Here is an 18,932-nt window from a genome sequence, read left to right on the forward strand (position 1 = left end):
TTTAAAATAAAAAAATATAAATGTCTTTACAAAATAACTACAAATAATATCATTGTGATTTAAAAAAAAAAAACTAAATTGAAATGACAATTTTTAATTTATATTAATGTGACCTTTCTTTCTAGAGGATTTCAGTGATGAAGAATACGGTGTATATTACAATTCTTAAGACCGCGTGAAGCAGCTGTGTGGAATCCATCTAACATCTTTAAAACCTAAATGCCTTGTTTTATAAAGCATATTGCAAAAATTCTAACCTACTGCATGTACCACCTGGACAAAAACAAAACATGCATGGTGACCTTTCACACAATTTGTGATGGCTGCTTTTTTTTTTTCAAATAAAGACTAAACACTGGCGGGTGTCCAGCGTTCATATTAATGCCAGGCTGCAGGTGGGTGTAATAACAGATGATTGCATGGCTTCTTAGAGGCAACAGTCTGAATAGCAGATGTAGGTAGTGTTAGAACATATCTAGGACGGTTATCCAGGCCAGTGCCATCTACAGTCCTTGGGTGCTCATTTGAGCTTTATTTATATCATCGGCATTGTCCCAGCTTATTTTTGGACCAAAGATGCATCATTGCCGGTCGCCAAGTCCCACAACCTGATGAGGACAAGCTGTTTTACTGCATATAAAAAGACTCTTAAATGCTTTTTTGTAATTGTTGAGGGAAACATTGATAGTTTTGTTGCTAAATGCATGTCTAGTCTGATACCACACCAATTTTAATGGCCAAAATATAAACAGTGTTTTTCCTATAAATACAAATACATTAATAAATATATCCTTTAGAAATAGATATTTTGATTTTACTCTCTCTCTAATGTTAGAATTATATTATTATAAATATAAATTCTTAGGTAATAAAAAGAACAAGAAATATTTCTTCCTTTGAAAATCAATAGGCAAAGACTGGATACTGGAAAAGACATTTATTCTTTCATCCCCAAAGCCCAGTGGACAACAAAACGCTCCACATTTTTCTCTTTGGTTAAAAAAAAAATTATAAAAACAAAGATAAACATCCTTAAGGCAACTACAGCAACTATGTAAGGTCTAAATGTGTTAAGTTATAACCAAATCACAGCAGTGCAGACGGAGCTACTGCTGCATTCAGTCCAAACCATCATTTAACACCACTGTCCCACACCTATCTAATAAATGGGGTAAGTCTTTTGTGTTGCTGTAGGGATTACGATAGCAACCCTTTGTAAAATATATACATATACTGTTTGTATTGGTATACATTCCTCAGAAGAACTACAGAGGCAGGTCTTTGAAGGCTGGAGCAGATGAGTTACATCATCCGTTAAGTTTTACAGGAACGTGAATGGTCTCACATCCAGCACAAACTTCACTCCATTGAGTTTGATTCACTGTTTCTGATGTCAAGCGGCACAGCAAAGCATTACTGTAATACTCTAAAAGGGCAGAGACTCATCAGGGTTATATTTCTAACAACAAATGATTGCCAAATTCATTTTGGCAGGGGAATCTTTCAGCCGCTGGAGTAACCCTCACCAGTATAACACTGGTAAAATGAGAGTCTGGGTATCCCAGTAACGCATCTGTATGCAACAATAGCGATCATTGGCAATCAATGGGCCATAATCCACCGTATGGAGTTCAACTGTCTACAGCAAACATTTGGGGACGCGCTGCATTTACGGGAGTAGCCAAGAGCATACTAACTACAGCAGAGCGCTTCTGTGCTGTAAAGAAAAGCGTGAATCTTTGCAGTTGCTGCTGAGATGTTTAACTGCATCTCCAAGCACAGATTGGTCTGTTATAGTTGTTATTCGACACTGGGCAAAGCAGAGCAAATATTAACAGCTCAATTACAGTGGTGTAAAACATCAAAACAATCTGATATTCTGCAAACCATTTAAGAAAAGAGGACTAAAAGAATGATAACAGAACAACTGTTTAGTTTACCAAGAGGCCTGTTTTGTAGTGTATCCTACAAAAGAACTAAAAGACATCTGGAAAAGGACACTGAAATTGTATTAAGGAAATCATGTCAAATGAAGGCTAATACTGCATTGTAATTGTTCATTTACCTTAAAAAAAAAAAAAACTTTAGTTCTGTACATAATTACATAAAAAACAAAAACAAGGTGATCTGACATATGTACAAGAGGGAATTTAAATGGCAACCATTTTAGCTTTGAAGACATTTTTTTCTCTGGCCTATGGCATGTGACCTGGTGCAATGCACACAAATCATCAATACAGGCTAAAAATAATGCAGCCAAGAATCACAGACTCTATCGAAAGGGGCCTTTTTCATCCCCACTCATCACGAGGATGACGGAGGGGGGAAGGTAGAGAGAGACAGAGAAGGTTGAAATATGCCCTCCACCTCTCTCTGGGGATCCTGGTTGCAGGTGGCAGCTCCGTGTGAGCAGAGAGTAAAGCAGAGTGGACTTTTTTCAAGGCCTCACAGAATGACGTAGGTGAACAGGGCCATGATGGCCGCGCTGATAAGGCCAGAAATGGGCACAGTGACAAACCAGGCCATGAAGATGTTTCTGAACAGTCGCCAGTCCACTGCCTTCCTGGAGCGCATCCAACCAACAGCAACCACTGACCCAACCTGAAAGCAAACAAAAGTAAATAAAAAAAATAAAAATAAATGAATAAATAAAAAGGATACACCCTCAACATCAAGCTTCATTCAAATAGCCTCCATGTAGGACTTGATTTGCATTGGTTGTTTTGCATACAGGCCCATCTTACCTTACAGTGAGTGGTGGAAACTGGAAGACCAATGTTGGAAGCAACCACAACAGTGACGGCTGAGGCGAGCTCGATGCTGAAACCACTGAAATTAAACAAAACATTGTTTAGTGAAGTCTGCCAGTTGGGAGGTCGTGTTCTGTACAGCAGGTGCTTTCTGATGTGACAACATGGCTGTGTTTATACCTAGACGGGGTGATGGGGGTCAGGTCCTTGCCCATGGTTTGGATGACTCTACGGCCCCAGACCCACAAACCGACACAGATGCCCACTCCTCCATACAGCAGCAACCAGATTGGAGTTGATGCATGTGATATAACGGACCCACTCTCGTAGACCAGCCACAGGGCAACCAGCGGACCAATTGCATTACTGAAAGCAAAAGAGAACTAGATAAATTGCTTGAAGTGCTTAAGATTATAATGCACTCTTAAATCTATTTTGAGCACCATGCAGTTCATTGCATTTGCATTACCTGACATCATTTCCTCCGTGAGCAAAGGAACCAAAACAGGCAGTGAGAATTTGCAGGAACTGGAAGAGCATTGACACTTCAGGTCTGTCAGCATCGGCTCTATCCTCGTCCAAAGAACTACGGCTACTCCCAGCATCATTGTCGGCAATCTCCAAAGCAACCTCACCATCACCGAGATCTTCAGGGGCCCCATTCTCCGCCACTGCGTTGCAGTAACTCGTATAGCTGTCCATGCGGATGCGCTTCCTCTCCTGGACGCTGGCTTTTTCCTTGTCTCCATCTTCGGAAGCACGGAAGTCAGCTTCTTTGGGCTTGAAGTCTCCGTGCATGCCAATGATGGCCATGGTGTAGGAGGTGTAGCTGTTGTTGCGGCGCATGGGGCGGTCGCCACCCTCCCCCATGCAGTCTCCCACTTTTGCCAGATGGAGTTTGTGCAGCAGGTCCTTGTAGAGGCCGGAGTCCTTGTGAACTGTGTGGTACTGAGAGTAACCATTGCTAGGAATGTGAGTGGGCCCGTTGGTGAAATGAACATGGGCAGTCTTCGGAGCTGCTGAAAACAGAATCAAGTTACATGATCGATCTTCAACAAAAACAGTAAACGTGTCATGATTGACATGGCATGCGAGGCCCTACAGACTCACCACTGCCAGTCTCTGGCTCTTTGCAGTCCTTCTGATCGGAGTCATCTGAATCTCCAATATCAAAGGTGACCCTGCGCTCCTCAGAAAGAGGAGTGGCCGAGGGGGTGATAGAGGGCATGGCACTGGATTCCTCAGGGACAGGTTGCAAGATGGGACTGTGAGCTTCATGCAGCTCCCTCTTCTCCATCAGAGGACTCTCAGATGGACTGGAAGACTTTACTTGACCTGTATATCAAATAAGATAGATGGTTAGTTCCAAGCTTGCTAGCAAAAAAAAAAAAAAAAGGTAACAGACGAGTACATTAAATCTGGACAGATTACGCAGAAAGAAAAAAAAAAAATCATCTAATTTAAATTTTAATTGAATAATTGAATTTATATTATAATAGAGGGGCTTTCAATATTTTAGCTACCACAGACCCCCAAATATGATCATCCTCGTATACTGAATGAAGATTGTTTCCATTACATTTTTCTACGCGCTATTTTTGTATTCATTACATAATGAATTTATATAATTTTATCCATTTTAATTAAATTTTATTTTGTTTTCTTTTTTCTAAATCCCCCACCCCCAAGCAATCCCGTTGAACCAATTTTAATATTTATTATAATAAACATCTATACCACTAAACTTGTACCCATCAATATTTTAAAAATATGAAATTAGCTAAAAACAGCCAAAAATGAAGTTTCCCTATCATTTAATTTAATGTATGGGTCAATTGTTTAACTGAATGCATAAATTATTTTTTCAAATAATTGTATTGACATTAAATTGAGAACCCTAATTAATTGAGTAAGGGTGAATCTGATCAATCATTTATGATAAGTACAAAGGCGGTTAAACACTTTACTCACTGACAGTTCACATGAAAGCTTGATTATATAAACTTTCAGAGGCAAACTCTGTTTGCTTAAATTGTCACTATAACCCTACATTTCAAGGACAGCCTGACATAACTCGGTCCATTGTCCACTGATCTGCTCACAGGTGTCAAAGCACACACATTCAATTTTAGTATCAAAAGCCACATCGAACCATAGTCATACACCTTAGCTCAACGAGCCTGAGCTACCTCCCAGTCAACACCTCAGCTGGACCACGTTTATTCCAGTTCACTAGCCAAAGATCAATTATTGGATCACTCTGACCCACTTAGGCTGTCAGTGCACACACAGACTATACAGCTTTAGATAAAGATTAGATGACATGGTTTGTTTGTGTTAAAGAACTGTATTACAACAAACAGACCATCCTAACCTAAAGCTGGTATTTCTTGTAAATACGGTTTGTTAGAATATTTTGCGTGTTTTTGTCTGTCCTGATTTGAGGATTATAAAACATATGCCTTCCATTAAACTTGTTACCGTGAACTGAGATGAGGCTGTTAAAATAATTTATTGATTGCCGAACATTCCTTTAAAGGGGTCATCAGATGCAAAATTCACTTTACAAGTTGTTTGAACATAAGTGTGTGTGCACATTCATTCCATAATGATAAAAATCCACCCAGTGTTTTTTTTTTTTTAAGATCCCCTCTCAAATCAGGGCGTTCTGAGATTCCTGTCAGAATGACGAAGTTCTGCGCAGGCTACTCCCACGTTCATGCAAATCATTTGTGATCCAACTTCATCTACAGAATAAGTTAGTATAAGGGTTTTTTATTAATCTTTGCAAATCGCCTTTCTTTCCTAATAACGTGCTAGTTAGCCAGTTTCACAGCTGAAGTTTACAGTTTGCTTGTCAGGCTATGGAAGAGAGGGACTGAATCAGCAGAGCTCAATAGCATTTAAAGCGACATGGTCTAAAAAACAGCTTGCTGAAAACAGAGCTGATTTTGACAGGGTAAAAAGGGTGTTCTTTACACTACCATTGAGAAATTAACCAAAATGTTATAGACTTTTCATTAAGACCCTAAAGCATTATATAAACTTGTGAAAATGGGCATCCAGTGACCCCTTTAAAGAGTATAATTAAAACTGGTGTCCACTGCCAGCATCTTTAATCTGCAGGGTATTATCCCCAATCCCACTGAACACCTGGTGCTTGGCCTAAGGCTAATAAATCTTGCCTGTCCTCATCCTTTGAAATGCTTTTCCCAGCCTTTAATGCTTCCAATTCCAATTGTTGCTTGTTTTGGGGAGTTTCTGCCTTTACTCTCCTCTTTAGCTGGTGAAATTCATGTTCAGTCAGATTTAAATCTGAATATTGACTTGGGCAATCTGACTTTCCATTTCTTTGCACTTATAAATTCCTTGTAAATTTACATTCTTATAAATAATCTTGCCTTTCTATTTTTGGTGCTGGTCAGAGGTTTGCATCTTGCTGTGTAGCATCTGTAATTCTGTGTCAAAGTCTCCTGAGGACAGTAGATTGTCAGATCATCACCCCAACTTTCTGGAAGTTGTTGATGATTTTACAGACATGTCTTTTAGGATTCATTTTCACAACTTTAATGATTTGTCATCAACTACTGTTGTTTTCTCAGCCGATCAGGTTGTTGTTGGTTGCTGGTGTCGCTGGTGGTTTCCAAACTCTTTATTTCTCCATGCCCTTTATTTTTGCTATAGCTCTAACGGACTTCCTCTTTTCTTTTAGCATCCAAATTGCTTGCTTTTCTCTCAAAGTCAGCTCCCTCACCTTCCTCCTGGTTTGTGTCATCATCGAATGCAAAATTCAGAATACAGAAGTAATGGATATAACTGATACTACACATTCCCCCTGCTTTTAATATCTGAAGAATTAATGCAACAGGACACAGCTGATCACTTAGAAAGACCTGTGAGGCAACTGTTCCAGTACTCATGCTCACATCAGATAGGGGGATGAAACTCTAAAAGTGCTGAACTTCTTAGCTGGTAAAACATCTGTGTTGAATCACCCAATAAAAAAAAAAAACACTGTCTTGTTTTTTATTGGTGTATGTATGTGTGTATGAGAGATATATATATATATATATATATATATATATATATATATATATATATATATATATATATATATATATATATATATATATATATATATATATATATATATATATACACACACACACACACACACAGCCAAAAGTATTGGGTCACCCCCTTCTAATGAACATGTTTGACTACTGTATTAATTTCAGTAATCTTAATGTTTAAGCATATAATATTCTAGGGAATTGTGTGCTTCTAATTTTATAGCAACAGTTTGGACAGGACCCTTTTCTAATCTAACATGACAGTGCCTCTGTGTATAAGGCACGGTTAAAAAAGATAGATAGAAATTAACTGGTCTGCAGAAAGCAAAGTCCTGATCCCAGCTGAACACCTCTGGTGTGACTTTATATGCAGACCTTGAACCAAAAATTCATCACCAAACACCAATGACTTGTACATAAGGGTACTGTCATTTTAGACACGTCCAAAACTGTTGCAACAGAGATGGAAATACAATTTTTAAATACATGAATTATGTTTCCATCTTTGTTGCCACAGTTTTGTTAGTGCCCTTTTCTGTTCTAAAGAAGGGGGTGTCCCAACACTTTTGTCCTTATAGTGTCTATACGAGTCATTGGTGTTTGGTAAAGTCACACCAGAGGTGTTCATCTGGGATCAGGACTTGGCTTTCTGCAGACCAGTCAAGTTCTTCCACACTGACTGAATCAATCATGTCTTTTTGAAACGTGCCTTATACACAGAGGCACTGTCATGTTAGATTAGAAAAGGGTCCTGTCCAAACTGTTGCTATAAAATTAGAAGCACACAATTCCCCAGAATATCATTATATGCTTAAACAAAGATTTGTACTCATAGAAATTACTGAAGTAGTCAAACATGTTCATTAGAAGGGGGTGACCCAATACTTTTGAATGAATGAATGAATGAATGATGCATTTATATAGCGCCTTATTATGTATTGCTGTACACCCAAAGCGCTTTACAATCATGTGGGGGGTCTCTCCTCAACCACCACCACTTTTGGCAATCTATATATATATATATATATATATATATATATATATATATATATATATATATATACACACACACACATATATACATATACACACATATATATATATACATATACACACACGTGTGTGTGTGTAAAAATATAAAACAGTTGATGCATTAAATCCTTTAGTACAATGCAAAAAAAAAAAAAAAAAAAAACACCTGTAATGGGCCTAACACAAACCCTTGAGGCACCCCACCCCTTTATCTTTCTTTCAATAATCTATTTGGCAACGGTTATGCTACCCAATTGTACTCTGGAAATGACACTGTGAAACTGGACTCATAGTTCTATTGCTAATGATTACATACATTTTATGGTTTACATGGTTAAAATTAACAGACTAAAGACAGACACTTACATTCGATCTTCTTTTTGAGCCGAGGGCAGACAGCAAACCAAACGATGATAGCGATGACCAGGGCCAAGCCGATGGAAATGAGCAGCACTCCCCACCAGGGCAGCTTATCAAAGCCCAGCACTGCAGTCCCATCATTCACAGTAGGAAAGGGACCAACAGGAGTGTCGAGGGAGAGGAGAGGAAGAAAGGAAATGTGCTTTTGAGACAACAGGCAGCATGTGCTACCATCAACAAACAGCATTAGGGAATGAACAGGGACACTGTGGACTCCTGGTTGTTAGTAGTGGTGTTGGAGTTAAACTTTAAGACATAAGTGGATTTATTTTATCCAAAAGTTGCTTGCACTCCTTTTGAGGAAAAAAAAAAAAAAAAGCATATTCAGAGAATATTATGTAGGCCAGCAGCTCCCATTTATAATTTCCAGTGAGAAGACTATTGTGAAGAGCATTAAAAAAGTCCTTTCTCTACATTCAGGATGCAAGCACAAGGCCTGTCATCTTAAGTAACACTTCAGGTGAGATGTGAGTGTGAACAGCAGCAAAATATTGCAGTGACAAGACAGTGCACAAGGCCGCTGTGCCATATGGTCAGTAAGTTTGGGTGCCTTAAAAGGCTATTGCGGCAAGATATCACCCCCACCTCTTTGGGAGGACGTGTGGGGAAAAAATGTGATCACTCTTGCAGCAAGGTTATATCTGAGCCAAGACTGTGGTGTTAGCTGCGGGGATGAAGAATGTGTGCTGCATGCTCAAGGAAGAGTCCTGGCTGATCAAGTCGGCCATTTACGAATTCCCCACAGGGTCCAAAACCACAGACAGACAATGAAATGCATCAACGCAGGTTCACAAGACCAAAAAGGGGTGAAATGGCTTTATTGGAGTAGGGCTATGAAAAAATAAACAGAGGAGAGGTTGAAAGATAAGAGGACAGGGAGCAGTGGGGCATAAACTCCTGTGCCTTGCCACATGCACGTACTACTGCAGGGCATGCTATGCTGCTGCGTGCTTTGGTTATGCAACTTTATTTCAATCTCAGAAGACAAGACACAAGGAGCACCACACTCTTTGAATAGAGCACTGAGGTATGTGAGGGAGGAACAGCTGAACTTTCCCAACACCCAAATACTTAGCAGCATCTAAAGGGACAGAACAGGTGTAGCTAGAGGAGGTGAGGGGGTGAATGATGGAAATAAGAGAAAGGCCAACGAATAGGGCCCAGTTATTAAGTATGGCAGTCTGGCATGGTTCCTGCTCATGGTGTGAAAACTGCAGCCCTGTGCATGCGAGTTAGGCAGGGAATGCATTCATCCTCACATTAACATAGTCTGATAAACACTCCCCCACAAAAGGGGAGCAGCCAAACCCACAAACATGCAATGGGATGAATGAATGGAAGTGGCTTCATTTCCTGCTTCACCTCACAATAAAATGTGTTATCCCATGGCCTTTATTACACAATAACACAATTTTTTCCCAGACACATTCAGCACTATACCTCATCCTGGTGACAGGATGGTGGTTTCTGAGTCATTGTGGGCTGGGCACTGGTATTTATGCCAATTATGCCATTTGTGGTCTTTCACTGCCTCGTGTCTGTTCCAAAATATTTTTAATAATTAACTGACATCATGAAATAAACTTTTATGGTGTCATATCATTCTACCTTTGTAGCACCACCAGAATATTGTCTGTTGAGACACATCCAGTTTTTCGACCCCTGCCACCAAGTCTAGCACCCACAAATGATTCGGTACTTTAAACAAAATGTTCTTTTTGACACTGTAAACTTTGTTGAGTCCTGCTGAATAAGTCTGGTCAAATATAAAAACATTCTGTTTCAAATCCACAAGTCTGTTATTGCTGCCTTTCGTGTTTGCTTTATATCCCCAGGGAAACCAAAACACGCCACTGTCTGTCTTTCCAAAGGGGGAAGCAGACCGGAAAACAAGCATTGAAATACTGGGGGCGGGAGGGTGTAGCCAATCATCATGTTCCTTATTCTTAAATTAGGAATATGAGTAATACAAGGCTGGAATACACTATATGACTTTTAAAAATCAGAAAACATTTTAAACTCTAGGGATCAGACACCTAATGATGTATCAAATGGTTACAAAATTAGGTATAATACAGTAACTGAGATTCACACACTACTATTCTATCAAAAGTCACAAAAGCAACAAACTAATGCAGAAACACGTGCCTTGTTGCTAGGAGACGCAAATAAAATGTATTCTAAAATTAGCTCAATTTTAAACAAGTTTGATCTCCTCTGACTGCATAGAATCAGTCTGAAATCTGTGCCCATCATGCACTGTGTGTTTTTCTAGGAAATATGGCAACTATACCTGCCCAAAATCTGCAGAGTAGCCTTGACTTCTGGCAACTAGTATAAACTCTTCCAGAAAAAAATCTGGGTAAAAGTAATCTTTATTAAGAGAACTTATTTTGAAAACTAGTTGACTAACTAAGAGTAGGGAGGAGAACAAACAAATAATTGTTTGCCTACTCAGGTCTCATGCTGAGGGCTGCTGGCATTAAAAAGAGAAAGAGGGCTTATGTGTCATCTGTATTTTGCATGGGGACAACTTTCCAGGCACTGTAGTTGCTAAATGACAGTATGTCTGTGTGCTGAAACTGGGGGCATGGGTGGGTTACAGCACATGATTAACAAAGTGTTGAGAGGCACCATGTTTGGAAAAGGGGGTTATTAGAAACAGATCCCTGACTTGATGAGTATAATCACATATCACATGCCAAAGTAATTTGAATGGATTCAACTTTTTGTACAGTATGTGAGTTGGAATGTGTTGTCACCCTCATACTGTACAAACGGTTAAAACAAAACCAGAAAAACAAGGTGTTCCAAGTACCAGTGCAGACACACTGCTTCAAGGAAACTCCACCTAGTTATATACTGACTGAAATTTTATAAGGCATGTGTGCCCGTGTTCAGTTCCCTTCAGAAGACAAAGGATGTCGATCAACAATTCTTGGCATGCCACATGCCTCTCAACCCCCCTGGCGAGTGCTGGTATTGTCCTGTCCTGAGAGGTGCTCTGGATTAACTGAACCTGAGTGAACTGCCTTAATCAGGCTGAGTGGGAGGAGTGAAGGGAGTGTGTCTGGTGATGTGGTTCCTTTAAAGCTAATCCAACATCAGATGACATGACAATGTCGCTAAGTGTGGTCAAAGATCAGGATAAGCTTACATTAAGATGTTTTGGCTATGGCCAACTATGTTGACCTAAATTGGTGTGGGAAATTGTGAGAGGATACATGTTCTTGACCTGGTGTGCTAAACAACTCACAGGACATGTGTGTCAGCTGATGAATTTGGATGAAGAAAAACCTCATTCTGATTGATTCAGAGTCCTGAAGTGACACAGAAATGATTAAATGGGCTCTAGAGCACAGCCTTTTAATTTTGGGAAACAATTAATCTTTAAAATCATTAGAAACTGTGCTCAGTGTGTCAGATGAAAACCACTACACATTATCTGAATGGACTAAGCATTTAACATTGTCAAAAGTTTTTTAACAATTAAACTTAATCTTACTTTAATATTTAAGTACTTAACTTAAGAACTTTATTCAAAACACAATGACTTCCCATAACTAACTTACATAACTATAGACTGCCCAAATACTAATAAAAAAATAATAATTCCCTGAAGCCCTACATAGTGCATTAAGATTAAGGTATGTTTGTTGTTATGTGAATGTGTATGCGCTGCACCTTGCTGTGCCTACATAAAGCGCACCCGCTTGGGAGTGCATGTGTACACACTCCGAGGGTGCATATTGCGTCATACTCTGGCCTGAAGCCTTCATTTAACGGCCCAGGCCAGTTGACTTCTTGAATTGTTGAGCCCTGTGGGTAAGAGAAAACAAAAAGGAGCAAAGGTTGCTCATTTAATACGGTTTCAAATTCAAAAGGCAAAAGTATTTAGAGCTCAACAGTTAACGGCACTCAAAAACATGGCGCTTTCTCTACTGTGGCTGACGGTTCTTTTTGATGGGCATGAATTCTTTATTCCACTGTTTTTTTTTCTCTCCTATGATGGAGAAGGAAAAAACACTGACTGCGGTCATGAATACAGGCACCACATGTCTGTGTCATGAGTGTTCCACTGAGTTCAGAGCCCACTGGTTAAACATTGCTTTGCTGTAAGCACTGTGTCTGGCAGAGTCTGGGCATCTGCTTAGGGTGTTAACAGGCATGCAAAAGGCAGACATAGAGCGATACTCACTCGGTGCTCCAGTAAACATGATGGAGAACAAGTTGATTCCCATTGTAATAGCGTAGAAGAATGGCAGGGCCCTCAGACCATTGGGCACTGGATCTTTCTGCAAAGGACAAAGTACAGACTCTTAGCCAACACCCAGCTTTGGCATGACCTAACATAATATTCTTCTACATTCAAAGAAAACTAAGTTTAAAGATAAGATCATTTTATTTACCTTTTGCAGGATGAAAATGCGAACAAAGTAGAAAAGAATAGCAGACATGATGCCAGAGAGAACAGGTGAGAGGAACCAAGAAGCAACTGTAAGTGAACAAAGAACAATGACACGTTAGGAAACAAACATCTCCAGTTTCTTGACTACTGGAATAATCATACAAGTGCAACTACAAATGGATCGTCCTTTTGAATGCAGCTGACTCACCAATTCTAAGAAGCTCCAGCCATTTGACGCCCTGCTGACCTTTGGCGACCAGTGAAAAACCAATGGTAGCTCCCACAATGCAATGGGTGCCAGAAATAGGAAGCTTCAGAAAAGAAGCAAGCAACTGCCAAACAGCAGAGCCTGAAGGGCAGTGAAATGAGAAACCTCACTTTTTCATATTAAAAAAATCATTAATATATAACAAATGAGTAGTAAGCTTCATAAACTACTCACCAAACATAGCGCTGACCGATCCAGCCATCAACACGTGCTCTGTGCCATTGTACATAGTCACATCGATTATGCCATTGCGGATGGTTTCGCTGACCTTGGCTCCAAGCATCACAGAGCCCAGTGTCTCAAAGACAGAAGCAAGAATACAGGCCTGCTTAAGGGTAACTACACCTGATCCCACTGCCGTACCAAACGAGTTGGCAACGTCATTAGCACCCACCGAAAAGGCCAGGATAAATGCTATGATAAAGCCTACGATTAGGAGCCATAGATAATCTGTCAGAGCTTGAGTGGCAAGGGTGGTCAAAATCGTTACCGTGGCCAGAGTTGTAGACACCATTGTGCGCAGATGGTTTTCAAGTTATATGAGAAAAAAACTAAAACTTCACAATCTTACAGGGAACAGAACCAAATATGTATAAATAATTCAAGCTGCAGCACACTGGATATTTTAATCCCCAGATAATTGAGGTACTAGTGTTTCTAAATCTGTTTTCTGCCTCAGACCTACCTTCGCCCCTTCGCTAAACCAGCAAATCAAAGCAATCCAGACACTAAAGAGTGAATCTGCACTGCTCTACACTGATGTGTAACGTTAAGGGAGAAGGTGGAGTGAGGGCTTATTGCTATCCTCTGAATAGACTAGATCTGTTACGGTTTGTTTTGGCTTGGGCAATTAGGCAGACAGAGCGGACATCCATTGTGCAACAGACACGGTGGGTGAATGGTAGCTCATTCCTGAAAAACAAAACAAAAAAGGAGAAAGTGGGAAGGTTCCCATGTTATGCAACAATTTCACTGCAGAGGGGCCAGAATTTGGACATAAGTCTATTACACACTTAAGCAGTACTTTTTTGCATATAGCAGAGCTGAAGGTCTCTAGAAAACTCTTTCACTGTACAAAAAAGGGGGCGCATCGATAACAGACAGAATGCATGATCATACAACAAAACTCTTTAAAATACATCTATACACCATATGGCAACTGCTTATGCATGAACTAAAACGATGGTTTTCTGGCTACAATAATCAAGCCAATACGTTCAAGGTCACAATATGTAGCACTAAAAAAAAAACGTGATCAAAGTCAACCGTGACACTTTGTTTTACAAGCCCGAGAAGGCAGTACTTTGATTAATTTTATTAATATTTTAAACTCTGTGACAACAAACAGCGACTACTATTCAAATTGAGCCGTCAGCGCATCGGTGTCATGTGGCTTTCCAGTAAGTTACATTCCTGCAATGCAGCCTTTATTGGCAAAGAAACGCAGAAAATAAATGATGAAATGCGATTGACTGTCACTCTAGGGCTGTTTGAACCAGCTCGCGCTGGACATGCACTTCCTCGCTAAACGTTAGCTTGAGGAACGATTAAGTTACTCGAAAACAACCATAAAAACGACCGCTTTAAGCAGTTACAATTCGCTGAAATTAATGTAAAAACAAAATCACACTAAGTTATTTCAATATAGAAATTGTGTAGGGCTTTTTAGGGCGATTTCCATCTTTTCTGTGCGCACCGGCTCCGCACTACACGTGTCGTCATTCATTCACACCCGCTAACAGCTAATATAACGTTGTTAATCAGAATTGTTTTATTAAAATACCAAAACTAATGTCTTATAAACATTAAAAAACATATATCAGTGGCACTGTGTTGTTAACTAGCCTTAAAGAGACCTTGGCATTTTTTTCCACGTTTAAACATCGTGAGTCAGCTGACAAAACCACGAGCTCGCGCTCATTCTAACCGTTCAAATTAGCCAAAGGAAAAAGTCGATGAGAAAGTAAGATAAATATCACTCATTGACAACTAGAATGATGGAGAAAAAAAAATAAAAAATTTACTCACCACTCAAAGAAAACCGTCGATAAATGTCGATTTAGATATTTCTGACACTGTATCCCGCCCAGTCAACTTCCCGTTGCCGCGCGCGTGGGGTAAAACACAGTAAATGCTCTCGCTCTTTCCTAAGCACTAACGTCGGATAAATAAAGTAAATTCAAAGTTTAAGGCTACAAACAAGACACTGCTAGTTGTTTTCAGCTCTTGAGTGAATGAAAAATTCGCAATAAACCGCTTTGAGCCGGCTCCAGATGATGAGTTCCTGCTTGTCCACGCAAGACATATATCATCCGACTGCGAGGGCGGGACTGTCTTGGGTGGAGAGTGACGTCAAACGACAAGCCCCACCCTCTGACCTTATTTGGCGATGGCAGAGAAAAAAAAGACTATTTACATAACCTTAGACTTGTAGATCATTACTACTCTATAACTATACAATCTGGAAAATGCGAAATTTGTAGAATTCAGACATTTAAAATATTCATGTAAGACTTTACACAGCATCTACCCCACAGATGCTTCACTTCAGATGTTTACAGATGCTATATAAGAATGCTCTTCTTGTAGTTATTTAGTCATTTCTTTTGGAATTTCGTTACTGATTTGGTGTTTATTTTCTCTGACATGTAAGAATTAAAACAAGACTATATATGAAGAAAATATTTAGAAAAGGAGCACAGATATATATTCAGAAATGTTCACAAATATCTAAATCGAGTCGGTTTCTTCAATACAGTCTCTTAATTATTACATAATGGGACAAAGTACAGTCATTGTGTATGTATAAAGATAAAACTTAATTGTTGTCCTGAACCTAAATTGGTGTCTGTTGGTGATTATTAATAGTCATGTACTCTACTGTCAGATTTCAAAGGCGTTTCTTGTTTCCCGTATTTGTATCCCCTGTGACTTTAATTTTCTCCTGTTCTTCTCATGGGTTATCGGAAGTCATGGGCTAGACTGAGATGAAACTCTATGAAGGTGACGCTTCAGTTCCTGAAAGCTGTGCTATAACGCCACCATGTGGCCACAGAAAAAAAAGTGACTTCAATGGAGTATTTCTCCCTTCAGGAGCATAGGATTTATGTGCTTTGGATAGGACTAGTGTTGAGATAGTTACTCAAAAAATGTAATTTAACACTCATTGCTAGTTACTCCTTTCAAAAGTAATATTAAGTTGCTTATTACTTTCTGAAAACATTAATTAGTTACACTACTTGTTACATTACTTTTCATTCCCGCTCCACAGAAGTTGTAATTGCATATTTATTTATTTAGTCATTTAGCAGATGCTTTTATCCAAAGCGACTTACAAATGAGGACATAAGAAGCAATCAAAACCAACAAAAGAGCAACATCGTGCAAGTGCTATTACAAGTCTTGGTTAGCCTAACGCAGTACAGATAATTATTTATTTATTTTTTTAAATAAATCAGAATCAGAATCAGAATCAGAATGAGCTTTATTGGCCAAGTATGTTTACACATACAAGGAATTTGTTGTAGTGACAGGAGCTCCACAGTGCAACAGAAAGACAGTAACAGGACAGGACACAGGTAATGAAACAAAATAACAGGAAATAGCCAATAACCAATGTACAAAGCAGCAAAAAAAATAAAAAATACACAATATATAATATATAATATAGGCGACTATGTATGTACAGGTGAAGTATGTGCAAATTAGAAATGAGAAAATAAAATAAGTGAGTGTGGTGAATGGATAATGTATTAGTTGTGTGTTCTACGTTTATTTATTGAGTGTTCATGAGATGTATTGACTGAGGGAAGAAACTGTTCCTGTGTCTGGTCGTTCTGGTGCTCAGAGCTCTGTAGCGTCGACCAGATGGTAACAGTTCAAAGAGGGAGTGTGCTGGATGTGAGGGGTCCAGAGTGATTTTACCAGCCCTTTTGCTCACTCTGGATAAGTACAGTTCTTGGAGAGTGGGGAGGGTTGTACCAATGATTCGCTCAGCAGTCCGGACTACCCTCCGTAGTCTTCTGAGGTCAGATTTGGTAGCTGAGCTGAACCAGACAGTTATTGAGGTGCAGAGGATGGATTCAATGATGGCAGAGTAGAACTGTTTCAGTAAGTCCTGTGGCAGGTTGAACTTCCTCAGCTGGCGAAGAAAGTACAGCCTCTGCTGGGCCTTCCTGACAATGGAGTCAATGTGAATATCCCACTTTAGGTCCTGAGAGATGGTGGTGCCCAGGAATCTGAATGACTCCACTGCAGTCACGGTGCTGTTCATGATGGTAAGTGGGGGGAGAGCAGGGGGGTTTCTCCTGAAGTCCACGATCATCTCCACAGTTTTGAGCGTGTTAAGCTCCAGGTTGTTGAGACTGCACCAGACAGCCAGCTCCTTAACCTCCTGTCTGTAAGCAGACTCGTCACCGTCCTGGATGAGGCCGATCAGTGTGGTGTCGTCTGCAAACTTCAGGAGCTTGACAGAGGGGTCTTTAGATGTGCAGTCGTTGGTGTAGAGGGAGAAGAGCAGTGGGGAGAGTACGCAGCCCTGAGGAGCTCCAGTGCTGATGGTTCGAGTGCTGGATGAGAATTTGCCAAGCTTTACTAACTGCTGTCTGTCTGTCAGGAAGCTGTTGATCCACTGGCAGATGGAGGTGGGGACGGAGAGCTGGGTTAGTTTATTTTGAAGGGTTTCCGGGATAATGGTGTTAAAAAGACATATAGATAAAATAAAATTAGAATAGAGAGTGCTAGAGTTAGAGCGTCAAGTAAAGATGGAACAGATGAGTTTTTAGCCGTTTCTTGAAGATGGCTAAGGATTCGGCTGCTCGGATTGAGTTGGGCAGGTCATTCCACCAGATGGGAACAGTTAATGAAAAAGTCAGTGAAAGTGTTTTTGTGCGTCTTTGGGATGGCACAATAATGCGTCGTTCACTTGAAGAATGCAAGCTTCTACAGGGCACATAAGTCTGAAGTAATGAATTTAGGTAAAGGGGTGCAGAGCCAGTGGTGGTTCTGTAGGCAAACATTAATGCCTTAAATTTAATGCAAGCAGCTATTGGTAGCCAGTGCAAATTGATGAACAGAGGCGTGACGTGCGTTCTTTTCGGCTCATTAAAGATTAATCTTGCAGCGGCATTTTGGATGAATTGTAGAGGTTTAATAGAATTGGCTGGAAGACCTGCCAAGAGAGCATTGCAATAGTCAAGTCTGGACAGAACAAGAGCCTGAACGAGGAGTTGTGTTGCATGTTCCGAGAGAAAGGGCCTGATCTTCTTAATAAATGCAAATCTGCAGGACTGGGCAGTTTTAGCAATGTGGTCTGAGAAATTCAGCTTATCATTAATCACAACTCCAAGGTTTCTGACTGTTTTTGAAGGAGTTATGGTAGATGAGCCTAACTGGAAGGTGAGATTGTGATGTACTTTCAGCTAACCCATCGCTTCAAGCTGTTCTGTCTTAGCTAGGTTGAGTTGAAGTTGATGGTCCATCATCCAGCAAGAAATGTCTGTTAAACATGCTGAGCGAGCAGCTATCGTCGGATCATCAGGATGGAATGAGAGGTAGAGTTGAGTGTCATCAGCATATCAGTGATATGAAAAGCCATGTTTCTGAATGACAGAATCTAGTGATGCCATGTAGACAGAAAAGAGAAGTGGTCCGAGAAGTGGTCCAAGAACTGAGCCCTGAGGCACCGCAGTAGCTAGATGTTGCGACTTGGATACCTCACCTCTCCAAGATACTTTGAAGAACCTATCTGAGAGGTAAGACTCAAACCACTGGAGTGTGGTTCCTGAGATGCCCTTTCTCAATAGGGTTGACAAGAGGATCTGATGGTTGACCGTATCAAAAGCAGCAGACAGATCCAGTAAGATAAGTAATGAAGACTTGGAAGCCGCTCTTGCAAGTCTTAGGGCTTCAACAACAGAAAGCAAGGCCGTTTCGGTCGAATGTCCACTTCTGAAGCCAGAGGTTGTTCTGTGTGAGAAAGA

General features: G+C 40.1%; 1 protein-coding gene across 2 annotated transcripts; it reads right to left on the bottom strand.

Moving 5' to 3' along the window:
- Nucleotides 1-923: 923 nt before the first annotated feature.
- Nucleotides 924-15,275, bottom strand: LOC306866205 (sodium-dependent phosphate transporter 1-B). 2 transcript variants are annotated; one of them, XM_079411298.1, is made up of 11 exons: nt 14,980-15,275; nt 13,126-13,863; nt 12,892-13,032; nt 12,685-12,770; nt 12,474-12,570; nt 8,222-8,341; nt 3,861-4,085; nt 3,220-3,766; nt 2,931-3,116; nt 2,745-2,829; nt 924-2,601 (listed from the first exon to the last, which is right to left on the bottom strand). In XM_079411298.1, the coding sequence occupies exons 2-11, from the start codon at nt 13,463-13,465 to the stop codon at nt 2,446-2,448; spliced, it is 1,983 nt and encodes a 660-aa protein (XP_079267424.1). In that variant the 5' UTR covers nt 13,466-13,863; nt 14,980-15,275; the 3' UTR covers nt 924-2,445. The 2 variants fall into 2 exon arrangements, with proteins under 2 accessions (XP_079267424.1, XP_079267423.1); XM_079411297.1 differs by having other exon boundaries at nt 3,220-3,769; nt 14,980-15,269.
- Between the last annotated feature and the right edge of the window lie 3,657 nt (nt 15,276-18,932).

Source organism: Barbus barbus (assembly GCF_936440315.1).
Source record: "Barbus barbus genome assembly, chromosome: 47".
NCBI classification, from domain to species: Eukaryota; Metazoa; Chordata; class Actinopteri; order Cypriniformes; family Cyprinidae; genus Barbus; species Barbus barbus.

Excerpts from the sequence above, each read along its gene's own strand:
- LOC306866205 (XM_079411297.1), bottom strand. The coding sequence starts at position 13,465 with ATGGTGTCTACAACTCTGGCCACGGTAACGATTTTGACCACCCTTGCC. Across the intron at positions 13,033-13,125 it reads ATCGGTCAGCGCTATGTTTG|GCTCTGCTGTTTGGCAGTTG; the intron begins GTGAGTAGTTTA and ends ACTGCCCTTCAG. Across the intron at positions 2,602-2,744 it reads TTTCCACCACTCACTGTAAG|GTTGGGTCAGTGGTTGCTGT; the intron begins GTAAGATGGGCC and ends GTTTGCTTTCAG.